This window comes from Phascolarctos cinereus, unplaced genomic scaffold (genome assembly GCF_003287225.1).
Source record: "Phascolarctos cinereus isolate Bilbo 61053 unplaced genomic scaffold, phaCin_HiC Scaffold_9;HRSCAF=440, whole genome shotgun sequence".
NCBI classification, from domain to species: domain Eukaryota; kingdom Metazoa; phylum Chordata; class Mammalia; order Diprotodontia; family Phascolarctidae; genus Phascolarctos; species Phascolarctos cinereus.
This window is the reverse complement of record NW_027556402.1, coordinates 105,939,478-105,957,188: the sequence shown is the minus strand read 5'-3', so window position 1 is coordinate 105,957,188 and position 17,711 is coordinate 105,939,478. Positions and strand designations below refer to the sequence as shown.

Genomic DNA, 17,711 nt, shown 5'->3' with positions numbered 1-17,711 from the left:
TCAAGATGATAAATGAAACCATACAGGCCCAGCACTGAATGACCAAGTAGACCTGTTCTGTCCTTCCTAGTTATAGGACAAATATCAGAATTCATTCACATTTGTTGTGTCTGTTACAATTTTAATACACTGAGATATTTAAGCAAGTTTCCCTCATAATTAAAATTCACATTGACTATTCAAATGATCGTTTGAAGAGGCCCGAGCTTAATAACTTGGTGTCCTCTCCTAGCTTTCCCCTTCTCTAAGAAGTAATTACATAACTCACGTAACACAGTGGGATGAAATGGATTCTTTTTTCCCATTACCTCCTTCAGGAACATCAATCTGGCAAAGACAAAATCAAGAGAACAAGTCATACATCTCCAGGTTTTGGCCATGGAAATGTTTACATGCTGAAGCTAAGAGCTTAGAAAACTCTTCTTTTCAAGCAGATTCTGTGTTTTTAATCCTATTCTACATAAGAACTGCCTGTGGGGTGTTGTCATAAGCGTTATTTTTTAGGGGAGGATAGGAATGGGTAGTTGGTATTAATAGATTTATTGTGTTCAAACAAAATCAGCTATTTCTGGCTTTTTACTAAATGATAATTTCTATCAGGGAAAATGACCAAAAAAACCCCCCCAAACCCAAAATCCAAACCCAAAATCCAACAACTTAGCACTATCAAAATGTTACTAGTTGCAGAAAATTACTTATTGCTGTAAACCTTTGTTTTGTTGAGAACAGTCAAGTGTACGGCCCCAGAGGACCCTTTGATTTTCCAGATCCCTAGTCATTTTTGTCTGGTAACAAATGTTTGGTCAGACTGGACAATAGTTCCCTGATCAGTGAAGAATGAGTTTATATTTGTTATCTATCTATTCTACTTTGCATCTAGTTGTTTTAAAGGTTTCCCTTTTGTCCTGATGGCAGTATCAAGTGACACTTTTGCCAGGTTCTACAGCAAACACATCTGCTCGGACCTTATCTAGAATGATTTGCGTTTCACTTATAGGTGCCACAGTTTCAAAAAAGACTGGTGAGAACATCCACAGGAGAGCAACCAAGATGGCACTAGATCACAGCACCTAAGGACTGAGTGAATGAAATAAGGATGCTCACCCTGTAGAGGAGACGTGGAAAGTGGGAGGTGCTAGTATAACGTTTTCAAGTATTTAAAAGGCTGTCACTTGGAAGAGAGTTTGGACTTGTTCTGGTAGGCTCAAGAAAGCAGAACTCGGAGTAATGTCTACACCTTAGAGAGAAACAGATTTAGGGTTGAAAAGCCAACCAATAAGAGCTAATTCCAAAAAAGGAATGGACCTCAGGCAGTAATGACTTTCTCCTCCCTGGAAGGTTAGAGGCAGGGGCTTGATGACCACCTGTTACAGAAACTGTAGGAGAGATTCCTAACTGGATGTGAATTCACCTGCATGACTACTGAGGTTCCTTGTCACTTCATGATTCCATGAAGTTTGAAAAGTTGTCTTGGCTTATAATACAGTGGCTTAGAGGATAATCAGTTAGGGCTTTGTTCACTTAGTGATTTAAGAACATGTAAAAACATAGTAAAACCATCTCATCTCTGGGATGCTCAGAGTTTACTGTATCCCTATTTTCTTCCCTGGGTACCATTTAATGCAAAGGTTGATGACACAAATTCCCAAATGACTGTCTTATGCAAAAAAAAAAACCAAAAACAAAGCCAAAAACCAAAAAAAAAAAAAAGAAGTTGGATCTATGACTTTTTTCTTTCTGAGACTCTGAAGTCAGTTTCAATTTATGGATGGACTGACACTGACTAATCAGTGGCTCGGCTAGAAATTTTGGGCTGCCCAAACTGTGATCTACAATGCAGGGACCATTTGGGTACTATTTATGATAAAGGGCATAGAAAAAGGAAGCAGTAAGGTTTTCTTTATTTTGCCTCTCTACATAATTTCTATTGTTCTCTGCATACTTCCCAAAATAACGTAAGCTTCCTGAGGACAGGGACTATTTCATTTTTGACTTTGTAAATGTGGCACAGGACACAGTGGAATTGCACAAAGTAGGTTCTCAATAAATGTTTGTTCAATTAAATTGAATAGGGACAGTGAGGTAACACAGTGGATAGAGCACTGGCCCTGGAGTCAGGAGGACAAGAGTTCAAATGTGGCCTCAGGAAAAAAAAAACACCCAAACTAAATCCAAAACAAATGTGGCCTCAGATACCTGCTATAGCTATATGACCCTGGGCAGTTCACTTATAACCCCAATTGCCTCCCGAAAACAAAATCAATTGAATTGAACAGGTATAAGTATAATTAGCCTGTAAGAAGCTTAAGGGGCAGCTAGGTGGTACAGTGCATAGAGCACTGGCCCTGAAGTCAGGAGGACCTGAGTTCAAATGGCCTCAGACCAAACACTTGACACTTACTAGCTGTGTGACCCTGGGCAAGTCACTTAACCTCAAATGCAAAAAAAAAAAGAGGCTTAATAAAAGGATGCTAGTTTTTCTGTCTTTAGTTTCCTTAGGTAATAATGAAGACTTAGGTAATAGTGGATGTGCTACATCAGAGTAATGTTCCAGTTACAGAAGCTTAGAGGCCTCTGAAGAATCCTTATCAGTGGTCACTACTGCAGTGGCTTAAGAGTTTGCTGTGATCTCTGGGTGTGTCCCTTAATGGTTCTCTTCAGCTTTTGGACCCTGTGCCTTGCACAGACTGCTCAGATGGCTTTGCTTACGTGACCAAAAAACAAAACAAACAACAACAGCAAAAACCCAGCTTGTGGATTCCCCCATTTTATTTAAAAAATACAAGTATCATTTGCTCAGTGCAACAAAAGCATCAATTAAAATTCGCTGAAAAGTAATTTTCCACAATATTATCCCCATCTTCCTCTGATGATCATTTTGCAATTAGAGGTGTATCTGAATATAAACAATGATTTTAGTTAAAAAATGCTTGGGGAGGAAGGTCACCAGCTGCAGGGGATTCTGCGCAAGGCAGTGGGGTAATAATGCTATTTACTGAGATAATTTGTAGCATTTTTCTACAGCATTTTTGGGTTACCAAAGCAATTTTTATACAATTACACTGTGAAACAGACAGGAAGAGGAATAGTGTTCCTATTTGACAGAGAGGGAGGAACCGAATGACCTCTGCTCCCATAGCTGGGAAGTGGCCACGATATGAATTTAGGTCTTCTGATTCTAAGGCCAGCACTCTTTCCACTACCATTAGTGAGCTGTTGGTCTTCCCAGCCCACTCCCCAGACTTGGGGAATTCTCTGACTCCACATCTACAAGTTTGTAAGATTTTTCCCCCTTCTTATTTTTAAGGGTATTTATATTATTTACTAGGGCAGCTTGGAGTCACAGTGGAGAGAATACCAGGCCTAAAGTCTTTTTTTTTTTTTTTTGCTTTTTAGTAAGGCCGCTGGGGTTACACAGCTAGTAAATGTCAAGCGTCTGAGGCCAGATTTGAACTCAGGTCCTCCTGACTCCAAGGCCAGGGCTCTATCCACTGTACCACCTAGCTACCCTTCAGGGCTGAAGTCTTAAAGACTCACTTTCCTGGGTTCAAATCTGACCTCAGACACTTCCTAGCTGTGTGACCCTGGCTAAGTCACTTAACTCTATCTGCCTCAGTTTTCTCATCCATAAAATCAGCTGGCAAACCACTCCAGTATCTTTGCCAAGAAAACTCCAAATGCGCTCATGAAGAGTCAGATATGACTGAAACAAGTCAACAACAACAACAAAATATTGTCTACTAGAGTGAGGTTGCAATATTACAGTTAGCCAGCTAGTGGCACAATGTACCACTGCCCAAAAATGGTTTAGGCCCACCAAAGGTGTGGAACCTGTGGCCTTGAGGCCATATGTGTCTTTCTAGATCCTTGGGTGTGGCCTTTTGACTCAGTCCAAGTTTTACAGAACAAATCCTTTTATTAAGGGGATTTGTTCTGTGAAGTTAATGCCTTACCTGATTCATTACAGAATTCTAAAAGTATGTAAAATGTATTTATTTTAAATGAGAGCTGCCCAGAATGTGCTATACAGGCATAATTATTGTCCTGTTTTGTAGGCTGACCTTAAAAAGGAGAGGCTATCTCTCTGTTGAAGAGCTACAGGTAATAATGAACAAAGGAATCCTTGAGAAAATTTCACTGGTGGGCAGCTAGATGGCACAATGGATACAGCACCAGCCCTAGATTCAGGAGGACCTGAGTTCAAATGTGACTTCAGACACTTGACACTTACTTAGCTGTGTGACCCTGGGCAAGTCACTTAACCCTATTGTCTAGCCATAGAAAAAAATTGTTGGAAAACCTGGGATTAGCCTGGTGTAGCTTACAGGGTGCTGGACTTAGAGGAGACTTGGGCCCAACTTCTGCCTCTATTAACTACAGGAAAGTCCCTTAACTTCCCTGAATATCAGTTTCAACATCTGACATGGGGATAGTAATATTTGGAACAGATACCTCACAGGAATGTTGCAAAGTGCTACCTGTTACCACTGTGTCACCACTAGAGGCCACAGGGCATAGTGGAAAGAGGTCTGGACCTGGCCTTAGCAGACCCCAGTATAGTGTTTCTATACCTTATTATGTGAAGTTGGGTGAGTCATGTCACTTCAGTTTCTTCATCTATATAATGGGGACAAAAATACATATACCACTTTTCTGACAGAGTGGTTTTGAGGAAAGTATTTTTTAAATATAAAGGCACCTGGGCAGCTAGGTGGTATAGTGGGTAGGGCGCTGGACCTGGAGTCAGGAAGACCTGAGTTCAAATCCTATTTCAGATACTTACTAGCTGTGTGACCTTGGGCAAGTCACTCAACCTGACTCAGTTTCTTCATCTATAAAATGGGGATAATAATAACAACTAACTCCTAGGGTTGTTGCTTTATTTATAAAGCACTTAGGACAGCGCCTGGCATGCAGTAGCCGTTTAATAAATGCTTATTTCCAGACTTCCTTCCTAAAGGCCCTACGAATATGTAAGGTGTTGATTGTTCAGCCTGCTTGATTTCAGTGTAGTGAGGACGTTCTTCTTCAAAGTGATACTATGCTGGGCAGAAGACAGAGTCAGGCTAAAGATAACTGTGAATTTGAGCAAGTTATGTCACTTGTTTGGGGTTCATCTATAATATGGGGGTGACAGTATAGGACATCTAGCCTTCCTTCCATTTCAGTAATTCTATGATTCTATGGGCTAATTTTAATAATTCAATCCAACCATATAATAAACATTTATTAAGCACCCACTGTGTGCAAAGCCCTGTATTAAACACCTTCATCATACTTTTATCATTAATATTAATTCAAAGAATGTAGCCAGGTTTCTCCAAGGGAGCCTGGTTCAATGTATAATGTTCAATTTTCAATAACCATGTTTTCAATTATCCAAGGGATTTAAATTAATTTATATTTGAAACATTGAGGCTCCATTCCCCATCTCCCTCTGACATGCAGAAGTAATAGAAAATACTTTTTCCTTTTCCCAGAGAGGCTGTTAATGATCAAAACTGTTTGTTATATGATTTTATTGGCATTTCCCAATATCAGTAAGTTTTATCCAGGGATGAATCATGCTCCTGTTATCATAGAGATCCTAAAGGCTGCCTGACACGTGCCAGCAGTCATAATCATGCCATCAGGCGGCTTTCCATAATTGTTTTCAGAGACTGCTCTGTGTGTGTGTGTGTGTGTGTGTGTAGTAATCTATGGGGGAGATGTTCGGATATCTGTGGGAAAGTGGTGTTTGCTGTGTCAAAACAAAATGTGTCAATTTCTTTTTAAAAAGAAAGCATAAGGAGAAAATAAATAAAAGTAGTCTGGCTTTATCCCAGACATCACAACATTCCTGATCTTATCACTAACAGTTCCCTAATAGTTCCCCTTTTTGGCTTCCTTCACAAGGCAGGTTGTGGTATTTAATAAAATTACAATGGTTAAAGATAATCTTGTTTATCCAATTTGCAATTATTGTATGAGAATCTCCCAGTAAGCAGAATAATATCTCACTGAACAAATCAATAATGATCTCACCCACCTGCAGAAATGTATTCATTTATTTATTGGGGTGGGGGAGAGGGAGTGAGTAAAGAACACAAAACTAAACATTGCAAAGAAGTGCAAAAGAAAAGGACTTTGGGAAAGGGAAAGTCTTCTGAAGGAATATTCTTTCTGGATAACTGATTATCATTTAATTCAATATAGTGAAAAAAATAACAGGTACACCTGAAACTCTGATCACTGTAGTGCCCGTCTGGTTTCTGAGGGATAATAACCTAACATGTTTTCTTTTTCTCAGCAGAGAGAAAATGAGCTAGAGAGGCATACTCATCTGTCCAACATGGCCAATGTGTTGGCTTACTTCGTCTTGCCATACTTCTTTGTTACAAGGGGAAAGAGACATGGGAAAGACCATTACATGGCCATGGTAATTTATCGGGAGGACTGGACAATGAGCCTAGCCCTTACGAAAATGCACAGAAAGCTCGGCTGATGTTAGACTTTCTGTAACGGGTTCCAATCTGATAACCGCATGGCGAAGGGGAGCCTCTTTGATTGACAATGGAGCTGGGACTAGATTTTTTGTTTACAGTCAAGAGGCCCAGGCCTGCCCTCCAGCTCTGACTCTTTCCTGCATGGCTGAGTTCTGGTGAGAGAAGACTTCATGCTGTGAGGGGAGAGGTATCCCCAGAAATGTGGGCATCTGCTCTTTGCGGATATTTTTCCTGTTTTCGGTTAAGGAGATTAGAGAGAGCAATGACACTGTAGGCTTTGAAAGGTCAAGTCCCTGTGTAGTGAGGATGAACTTCTGCGACCCGGGCCAGTGTCAGCTGAGACTCAAACTCACCCAGGGACTGTGCTGCTTTTGGACCTGGACTTGGTGGGTCCATTGCTGTGTAAAAGCTAAGTAGTATAAGCCTATTCTCCCCAGGCACCAAGGTAGCATAGGGAATTGTGTACCGCCCCCCTCTGCCTCCCCCAACCCTGGTATTAGGTGGAAATATTTACAAATCTTTTCTTGCTATGTCTTTCAAGTAAATTTCCATTGGTAAAAGCTAATTGATGTTTATTGGCTATGTGGAACTAGGGAGTCTGTCATGGGCGATTAGCAGTGACCACACTGGAATGGAGGTTTGAGGCAATAGCATTAGAGAAGAGACCCCTCAGGGGTACCCCTAGAATCCTTAAGGGGTAATAGAGTGAAGCTAGAGGGAGAGTGAATCTAGGGCTTACCACTACATTTTATTTATTTATTTATTTAATTTTTATTTATTATATTATGTATTTATTCATTCATTCATTCATCCATTTATTTATTTATTGTATTACGTATATAATATATTACATTTCCCATTTATTTATTTTTTTATTTTTGGCGAGGCAGTTGGGGTTAAGTGACTTGCCCAGGGTCACACGGGTAGTGTCAAGTGTCTGAGGCTGAATTTGAACTCCCTGACTCTAGGGCCGGTGCTCTATCCACTGCTCCACCTAGCTGCCCTATCACCACATTAAAAAAAAAATCAGTAAAACATTTATTTAAAAAAAAAATGAACACATACCCTAAAGTGGCTAATCACACTAGTCAAGCGAAAGTTGTTCACTATTTAGGCTGGAATATTTTTTTTTACCCTTTCTGAGGATTTTAGACATTATGCTGCATTGGGCAGCAATCACTCTCTCTCTCTAGCTGAATAAGTTGAAACAAATAATTATTGAAAGATCCCAAATAAGCCAATGGAAGAAATGAAACCAGAACCTTAGAGCCCTGTGCCCTGGTCTTTTTTTTTCAGCCTTTGAATTTAATCTGCCAGCCAAGTGACACCCCCATTCCTCCTTAGCTAAACATTAGACCAATTAAAATGGAAATGGACCACTTACAATTACTTTGACATAATTAGCAGGAAATATGCCGGTCTGGTTTCTACATTTTCCTCGGTACCAATCACTATCTATTTTTTCCAGAAGATAAACAGTCTCTCCAGAAGTGAGGTTCAAGTCATCAGCTTGTTCTGTAAAAGAAAATTACAATTATGGGCAGCAAATTATCCCAGTTGCAAATGCAATTAATAAAAAGACAGCTACCACAGAGCAACATTTAATTTTGTCCATTTGGGTTGCATATCGTGTTGATTTGGTGCACCAACTTAACTTTCACATCCAATTAAGTTTTTTTTTTCCAAAAACAAAACCAAAACTCAGTACTTTTTCAGTACATCTAAAAATAAGCCCCCCCTCCAAGATAAATTCAGATAGGTTCATAGTGTACTGATACTTACAATAAGGTGAAATATTTATTATTCCATGCTTGTACTTTCCACCCATGGTATTGAAACATCGGAACAGTAATTTCATTGTGGAAGAAGTCCAATGAGTGAGAACACCTTCCACCAATGCAGATAACAAATTACCTAAATCCATCTATAACTTAATAGATTATTAATACCTAGGAAGTTGCCCAAGGCACACAGAGGTGTCCAGAGTCATCTAGCTAAAAAGTCACAGGGATAGCTTTTGAATCCAGGTACTCCTGAGTCCCCCTAATCATTGTCTCTAGAACACTCCCAGGGGTCTATGATCTTACTGATGTGGGTATTTCCTGCAAATTGCAGCCCATCCATACCTATACTTATTACTCTTGTCCATTGCCTCCTAGAAACCCACCACAAGGGGTCCACCTAATGTACAGAAGCCTTCCTTAAATTCTCACATTGTAGGGGCTACGGGTTATTTCTCCTTCTCTATGTGACCAGTACCTTCTTTTTGCTTTTTCCTGATCATATATTTTTTAATGTGAAAATAATAAATATAATAGCTAACATTTAATTAGTGCTTACTATGTGCCAGGCACTGTGCTAAATGCTTAAAATTATTGTCCCATTTGATCTTCACATCAACCCTGGGAGGTAGGTGCTAGTATTACCCCCATTTTATAGATAAGGAAACTGAGGCAAATGGAGGTTCTGTGACTTGCCCAGGATCACACAGCTAGCAAGTGTCTGCGGCTACATTTGAATTCAGGTCTTCCTGACTCCAGACAAATAGCACTACTGAAAAATTAAAAGCGTTTTACAGTGGTAAAATGTCAATCATCCATTTACTTTTTAAAGCATTTCATTGGTAAATATTAATCTGGAATAATTAAAGAAATCAGATTAACATAGCTTTTCAACAAGCAGACTTAAGCCACACTAAAACAAAGTCGAGTTTCTACAAAGAAGATAATCAGGAGCTTATCGTATTTGTAAATTACAACGTGGCAGCATTAGGTTTTTAAAGCACTGAAACAAAATTTCCAAAAGCTTCCTTTAAAATCCTTTGGACTTTGATCTTACAGAGGAATCTGAAGGGATATATCTGTACAAATCCTCAACTTTCTTAGCCATCAGGATTCCATTTATTAAATCTGAAAGCATAATTTTGCAAGGCTTTGTACTTTTGATTTAATTGTATAGGAAACTCCTTCAAATACTGCGTATCAGCAATCGTTTTGCAACTTACAGTTTCAGTGAGTTGTCTGACTTATTGAGAGTTTAAGTTAAGCGGTCATAGACCGCTCTTTGTCAGAGGTGGGACTTGAACCCTTGACTTTGAGGTTGGCTCCCTATCCATCATGTCACATGCCTCTCTAATACCACCACCACCACCACCACCTGACATTTATATAGTGCTTTAAGGTTTGTAAAGTACTTTCCATTCATCTCATTTGAGCCTTACAACAATCCTGGGTGGCAAATACCACACATATTATGCTATTCCCTTTTGCAGTTGAAGGAACAGGCTCAGAGAGGTGTAAGATGGTAGCCAGAGTATGAGAACACGACCTCTGACTCCACAATTAATGTAAGCTACCCTGAGTAAACGTAAACAGTGAAAGAAGCTCTAACCATCTCATGGGAAAACCTGCCAGTGATCCTGGGCCATCCCTGGCACTCTGCCTTCTTTGTTCTGTTTCTATATAATATGTGACCTGGCCTTAGAGGGGCGCAGGGATCTACCATATGTTGTCCTGTTGTTGCCCAGGACTGGCTTCCCAGCCCCCCACGCCCCCAATTAATAAACCCTAATAAATCTATACATATAACCCATGCTGCTGTGGACTGCCTAAATTTCTTTAGTATCTCAGGATCCTCTAGGAGGGTCTGCCACCCTAAGTGCCATAATCAGCACAGCATCTTTACAGAGGTCAATCAATAATTCGATTAAGCAACCATCATTTATTAAGCAGTGACTATGTGCCAGGCACTGTACTTGGTGGTGGTGATATAAAGACTAAAGTGGAACAGTCTCTGCCCTCGAAGAACTTAACTTCAGTTGGGTGAAAAAACATGTGCACATATAAACAAACACAAAATATATAATAAGTACACATGCAGTAATATAGGGTTGGGGGCTGGGAGTATGGGACTAGCAGCTAGGGGAAATCAAAAAAAGCCATGATGGAAACTAGAGATTCGAAGAGGCAGAGGTGAGGAGGAAGAGCATTCCATGACTGGGGGATAGCCTGGTCAAAGACATGGAGACAGAAGATAGGAAATGTATGTGCAGCAGAAAGTAGACCACTTTTACTTGAACAGAGAGTAGGTAAAGGGTGGTAATAATATATAATAAGCCTGGAAAAGTAGCTTAGAGTCAGATTGTGAAGGGCTTTAAATAGTTAAGTAACTTGCCCACAGTCACACTGCTAGAAAGTTTTATGATGCAAAAATTGAACCCAGGTCAATACAATACTTATGAGTACAATTTTGTTACAATTAGTAACTGGTGTCCCACTGGCAGATCACATTCATTGTTCACAAAAAATTGTGTCCACTTTGGGGGACAGTTTGAATGTAATTCTGCTTGGAGGAAAATAGGATGGACTAGGTGACCTCTTAGGGTCCCTTCCAGGCCCAGAGTTCTGTATAGTAATAGAAAGTAGGTAAAAATGAATCTTCCTTAATTTACAACCAAAAAGGTGAACAGTTTGAGCAATAAATGTCCCGGACCATAACTTTTCATCATAGTTTGACCTCTTAGGGTCTCTTCCAATCCCAGAGTTCTATATGTTCAGAGAAAGTAGGTCAAGATGAATATTCCTTTATCTATGACCAAGAGGCTAATAGTTTAAAAACATATGTTCTGGAACATAGTTTTTTTTTTTAATCACAGTTTCCATACTTTAGGGATTTGTGATTTTGTCAATGTGAAGACTACAAGCGTGGGAATGCCCTTCCCTAAAGCAGACTACAACCCAGCTATGACTCAACTGCTAAGTCCAAGTGAAGGAGGGAGCTTAAGTGACCTGTCTAGGATTATACAGCAAGTAAGTGTCAGAAAGAAGATTTGAACCCATGTCTTCCCAATTCCAAGCCTAGCATTCTATCCACTCAACCACAGTGCCTCTGACTTTTGTCCTTACCTGCTGGAAAATCATGTAGCACAAGTGCATGAGGGACATTGCTGTCGACAGACTTCTGTATATTGGTTGTATCCTTGCAAGGGAAAAAACAATGGAATCATAAATGAAGTTCCCATTTATTATTTACTTTGAGATCTTATTTCTTTCCTTGCTAGAATTGTAATGACACACATATTATCAATACATAATATAAGCCAAATAGCTGAGTTAAGCAAGGGAATCTTATCAGGTTAGGAACGTCCTTGCCAAAGGGAGGGTAAACTCTCACTTATTAGCACATTCACTTTTGGGAATTTTGTCTGAGAAAGAGAAAGGGGAATAAGAGATATTAGAAAGACAAGACAGCAAGAGAAAGGGGAAGAAGGGAAGAACAGAAGGGAGAGGGAGAGAGAGAGAGAGAGATCACTCAATATCATCGTCTGCAGTCCTTTATTCCCTTCCACAATGGTGCATCTGTCACTTTTTCTATTTGAAGCTTGTAACCAGGGCTTAGATTGGTAATGATCTTGCGGGCTTCAGACCTGGTACCTCCATTTGGTAGGAATAGTAAAAATCCCTGAGAATTCCACTCTTAACTTTCACGATGAGGAAAGAAGCTCATGATTTGCTACAAACTCACAACAGGCATAACCGTCAATTACAGTTAATTTGCTATGGGTTAATTCAATACTGTTTCTGATTAGCAGCAAATGCTGTGCCCCAGCTGTCTGGCTTTGGCTTTCCTATATAATTGGGATGGTTAAGTCAATGCCAAGGATTATATGGGAGAAGGAAATAGGGTACCCAAGGTGCTTTCAGAAACTAATTGGTTGATTCCAAGCAAGTGGATTGAGGGAAACCAAAACCCTCACTGCTTATTAGTAGTAAAAAAAAAGTTGTAGTTGGAAATGAAATATATTTTTCTTTAGACTACTGACAATTGTCTACTATAACCATCACAAAAAATTTATTAAAGTCTTCTGTCAAGAGTGAAACAATAGTAAAACTGTGAATTAAGTGACACTGAATCAAAGGATTTAGAACTGAAAGAAACATTAGAAATAATCTAGTTCTATTTCCACCTCCCCTTCATTGGGTTAGGAGGTTAAAGGCCAGAGAGGGGAAGCTACTTATCCAAGACCACATAGCCACTAATTAGAGCTGGTATTCAACCTGAGGTCCTCAAACTCCAAATCTAGGACATTTTCTAGTGTATCACATGACCTTTCATTGATTTGTGGTATTCCCCCAGTGCCCTTTCCATGCCCTGCTTCCTGTTTACAGGGCAGCCTACCCTCCTTCTACCCACCACGGTGAAAGCTATAGCCTTCATGTGCTCTCTCATGATAAAGTAGCTTCATTTGGATTTGCCATTCTAGGAAATACCTCACACTCAAAACCTTTTGTCCCTCCTTTACCTCCCAAGAAAATACAACTTATATATCTTTTGTCTGTGATAGATGAAAATCCTGAGAGAGTTCCTGGGTAATTAATAATCAGTTTATTAATTAGGCTAGCTAATAACCAATAAACTGATGGTCAGTGGTTTCTCTCCATAACCAAAGACACCTAAAGGAGACATGTCTTAAATATTTTATTTTGAAAGGGAATGTCCTTGACAGGAGAAATCAGCCCTGATTGGTGAACAATTAATGAGGGGAAGGGAAGTGGGCTAAAAGTCTTCAGCTCTTCCTGCTGAGAACGTGGATTGATCATGACACTTAGCCACCTCCAGCAATCTGGACAGAGGAATCCATCCCTACTCAGACCATTCTGATTGGTTTTCTCCTTCAAGAGCTGAGTCATCCTAAATTCTAATGCAGGTGTGCAAGGAGATAGGTATAATGCTTCAGGGCTGGGATTCATCTAGATTTGATTCTGTTTACACTCAAACAGGAGGAAGGTCTCCTAGTTGGGTGGGGTCCTGCCCAAAATGGAGGAGCATGATCCTGGAGGATTTGGGCAATCTCATCTATCAGCCTAGTCCTTTAGAGACTAGCTGATTGACCTACAAGGGCTGGTCCCTGAATGAGTAGATGAAGATAAAAAGCCTTAATCCTAATTTAATAATAATACCGAGACCCTTACCTAGAGTTTACTGACTTGGAATTATGTGTAAAAATAAGGATGCTGGGCAATCCTTAACTATTCCTGGGTTACAGGAAAGCAACAGATTAAAAATTTTGGAGTGGGGCTATAGGATACTGTCGCCATTAAGAAGTGACATCTAAGGGAGGGAGGAAGTAGGAAGAGTAGCAGGAGAAAGGAAGTGAGGCACAGTGGAAAGCCCCACTAGATATGGAGTTAGAAGACCTGGATTCCAATCTTCACTTTGCTACTTACTACCTGTATGACCCTGGGCAAGTCAAGTTCCAACCCTGTGTCTCATTTTCCTCATCTGTAAAATGAAGTGCTTAAATTACATGCTTTCTGAGGTCTCTTGTAGCTCTAAATCTGATGAGACAAAAGTAAAACAAAGCCCTGAAGTTTTGGGCAACCAGTGCTACAAACCCCCCCCCCAACACTGTAGGCACTTAAATCAGGAAAACTTCCACCATTTGGAAAATCCCTTAATGCAGAAGACTGAATTGCCCAAGGATGCTGGATGAGTGGAGTTATTGTGGACCATCACCACCACTTTTATAGTAATCTCTGGACACCACCACAGCTTGTGTCTACAGTGCAAGACAAGTCAGGCAAAATTGAAGTTCGATAAAATTTGGAGGGCTGTGAAAAAAAATCCTCCATTTCTCTTTTGATATTTCTGGCTCATTTTTCTTCTCATAAAATACAGCTTTTGGCAGTATCATTTCCACTGTTATACTCATTTGTGCTCTGAGAGCAGAACAACAGATGTTATGACCAAATGATTGTATGTCAAAACACAAAAGTTACAGGACCAAAGATAAATTTCTTCTATTTTCAATAAATTTTGGAGCTTTTGGTCTTCTAACAGTAATTTGCTTCAAAACTACACTTTGTTTTCAAGATTCCTCTGAAGAAATCTATTCAATAAGTATTTATTAAGCACCTAATATGTGCCCAGCATTGGAACTATATTAACATGCAGGAGACCACAAAGCTGGAATGAAAGGCAACCACTTTTGCCTGTACTTGGTTTACTGGGGCTGTTTTGATTTTTTTTTTAAGATGTATGTTATATTCTTCCCCCTCAAGTGAGGGTCCAGGTGTATTATAGCATTAGTATTAAGACCTCCCAACATGGAAATTCCCTCCATCAGTTCAGATCAGCGACTTCTTTGTAATTTGTGATCATAGGATCCTGGATCTAGGGCAATAAGGAACCTCAGAGGCCATCCATATCCAACCCCTTCATTATGTTGTTGAGTTGTTTTCAGTTGTGTCCAACTCGAGTCATTTGCCATTGCCTCCTCTAGCTCATTTTACAGATGAAGAAACTGAGGCAAACAGGGTTAAATGATTTGCCCAGGGTCACACAGGTTGGAAGTGTCTGAGGCTGGATTTGAACTCATGTCCTCCTGACTCCACAGCCAGTGCTCTATCCACTGTACCACCTAGCTGGCCCCAAAAAGCATTTTGTGAAAATGATTATAATAGTAAGGTACTGTGCTAGGTACTGGGGTACAAAGACAAGATTGACTAGTTCCTGCCCTCAAGCAGCTTCTATGATAGCCGACCTAGGGAAACGTGCCAGCCAGCGCTAAAGAGCCAAAGCACTGCTTTTCAGTTTCCTCTGAATGCTTCCCACATTCCAAGGGGACTCAGCATTCAAACCTCTGTGAAATAATACATGTTGCAATATCTTAGCATTATTTCCAGAATAAAAAGAAATTAAACATCACTGCTTTCAGATGAGACTACTTTGTCACTAACCATGTCCCCTGTAATTGAAATGGTTAGTTCAGATTTGCTTGGATCCTTCCTCTCAGTTGGAACAGATATTTATTTAATTAGCAAGCTTAAGAAACAGCTTCTTAACTAGACATTTAGCAGACATCTCAAGGACATTTGCGCTGCTTACAAATGGCCTTCATTAACATGATGCTACTGTCTAGGGTTCCCTGATTTGTCAGGTACCAACCAGGATTGGCTGCTTTAGGGGTGGGACTCAGTTACATTATTTCTGGAGCTAAAATCACTGCTATTATGGTCATTCAAAGTTTTAATCTCTGAAGGGAAGAAGGTGAATTTGGCTATTTTCATCATTATCTGTTTTGACTGCATCAAATTGCTGTCATTTTGCTAAGTAAATTTGCATTATTTCAAAAAACCAATTTTTACAATTGCAAATTAGTGACTCGATTTTGGGATTGCTGTAAGTCACTGAAATATGAAATGTGTCTAATATAAACCACAGTCAATCTATGCAACCAAGGTGATGAGGATGGCTATCGCAAGCCTCTTGTTAAGTGATTTACTCTTAAAATGGAATAAAATACTACTATAATTTATTCTTCTATTATATAAATGTGATAATAAAAATGGAAGCTGAGACACAATTAAGAGTTCTGTCAAATGTAACTGCCACATGTAATGTACGGTGTTGTACTAAATTAATTTCTTACTTTTGATCTGCTTTTAAGATGCTCATGAAGTGGGGTGATAATCTTTATCTTTGACAGGTGAACTCTGCCCATTTCTTCTCCCTTTTGGCACTGCAAGTAACTGTCTTCAGTTTGATTCAGCAGCACCAGCACCTCTCCACGCTGTAAGGTATAACATACTCTCAGATGCAATTATTAGTGAATAAAACATTATTACTCCCCTCTCTCTCAAGTTTTAATCTTCAGAGCCTAAAGCATTACATGTAAAAGCAGTGATAGAAGCCAGTGAATTTTTGACATTAACTGGTAAAAGGTAAGAACATCACTGTACCTTACAGGAGAGCTCTCCAGGGGTTTGGGAGACAGTGTCTTCACTGGCAACTCCATGAGGCACAGGCAGCTTAAATAGAAGCCAATAAAAGGATTACTCATGTTCAAATAAGCTCTATATAAACTGCAGAATCTTTTGGGATTCATTGTGTATGCTCAAAATATAGCTTCCTCTAGATGAATTCTCTCTTTAGCTTCCTTAGTTAGAACACTGAACACTTGGCTTTTTGGTTATGATTCAAGTGACGTACTTTGCCCCTCTACGAGTAGCAGGTCCTCTGCCTAGAGCTGACCAGGACCTCCCACAGAATGAGTCACTGAATGAACAGCAAGACAAATATCCTTTTAGGTAGCCTGATGGAATTATCATGGATATAGTGATACCTCAGACCCTTGAAGAGGCCAGATGATGTGGTCCTCTCATCTCCTGGGCTTCTCACCACAGGCAGGAACTGTGTCTTTTTCATCTTTGCATCTTCTTCAGTGCCTAGCACAGGGTTAAGTATATAGGAGGTACTTAACATATATTTTTTTTCCTATGGATATGGAACTAATATGGAAAACTCCTAAAGGTATGAGGATGATTTCCCAATTCTGTAAGGACTGACCCTGTATATATGGTGAAAAGTCTTCAATAACCAGTCAAATGTAAACTCCTTAAAGGAAGGGAATAGTTTTAATTTTTTGTCTTTGCCAATCCTAGCAAAATGTCTTTGTATGTAGTGAGTACTTAATAAATGTTTATTGAAATGAATTGACTGGAACTGGAGAATTTCATGTACAGAGTGGAATCAAATACATTGGGAATTATGAGAATAAAAGAATTCAATCTAAATTCAGACACTTTCAGAACGGCTGTCCCCACCCTCAGAGCTATCCAAGGTTCTGGACTGCTTTTACTTGAAGTGCTCTCTGATACAATGGACCCTCTCTCTCTCTCTAGACCTACTGTCTCAAGCCATGTTCCCTCAATTCTGACTCTTCCTGATGCTAAACACCTGTTCTGATTCATGCTTCTGTCTGTCCTCTATTATTACCTATGCTCTCCACCTGCCCTGATCTGTGACTAGCCTGATTTTAAATGCTCCCTCTGTCAACTCCTTGCTCTGGCCATGGTCTGTCTGAATAGTCCAGTTCCTTGGTCTGGTTCCCAATAATATGTTTAAATTATGTGGCAACAGTAGTAAATTAGAGAACCTCAGATGTAACTTGTTGGAATTTCAGGAAGAGATTCTCAGGAGGAGACAAGCTAATTTTAAACTACAGGAAACCCAGAGAGAAACCCAGGAAGCTAGCACAATGAGTACAGAAGACATGGGTGTGGCACTATCATAACTCTGGGTCTGGTGAAGTGATAGCCAAACACAGTTATTTTCTGTATAGGTAAAAAAAACTGAGTCAGTTTTCCATCATCAAGATCCCCTTAATTGGCCTAGATTTTTGCTTAGGTTCCTGGGTAAAATATCTCCATAATTGTTAATGAATAG

The 17,711-nt window shown here is 39.8% G+C and overlaps 1 protein-coding gene across 1 annotated transcript in view; it reads right to left on the bottom strand.

Annotated features, from left to right (window-relative positions):
- SH3D19 (SH3 domain containing 19) overlaps positions 1-17,711 on the bottom strand; it is a 214,462-nt gene that overhangs the window by 19,866 nt on the left and 176,885 nt on the right. Inside the window, exons 12-16 of the mRNA XM_020994097.2 lie at positions 16,226-16,294; positions 15,916-16,056; positions 11,390-11,462; positions 7,870-8,000; positions 269-327 (exon numbers count right to left, since the gene is read on the bottom strand). Coding sequence (XP_020849756.1) covers positions 269-327; positions 7,870-8,000; positions 11,390-11,462; positions 15,916-16,056; positions 16,226-16,294 — 473 coding nt within the window. The remainder of the gene's footprint in view (positions 1-268; positions 328-7,869; positions 8,001-11,389; positions 11,463-15,915; positions 16,057-16,225; positions 16,295-17,711) is intronic.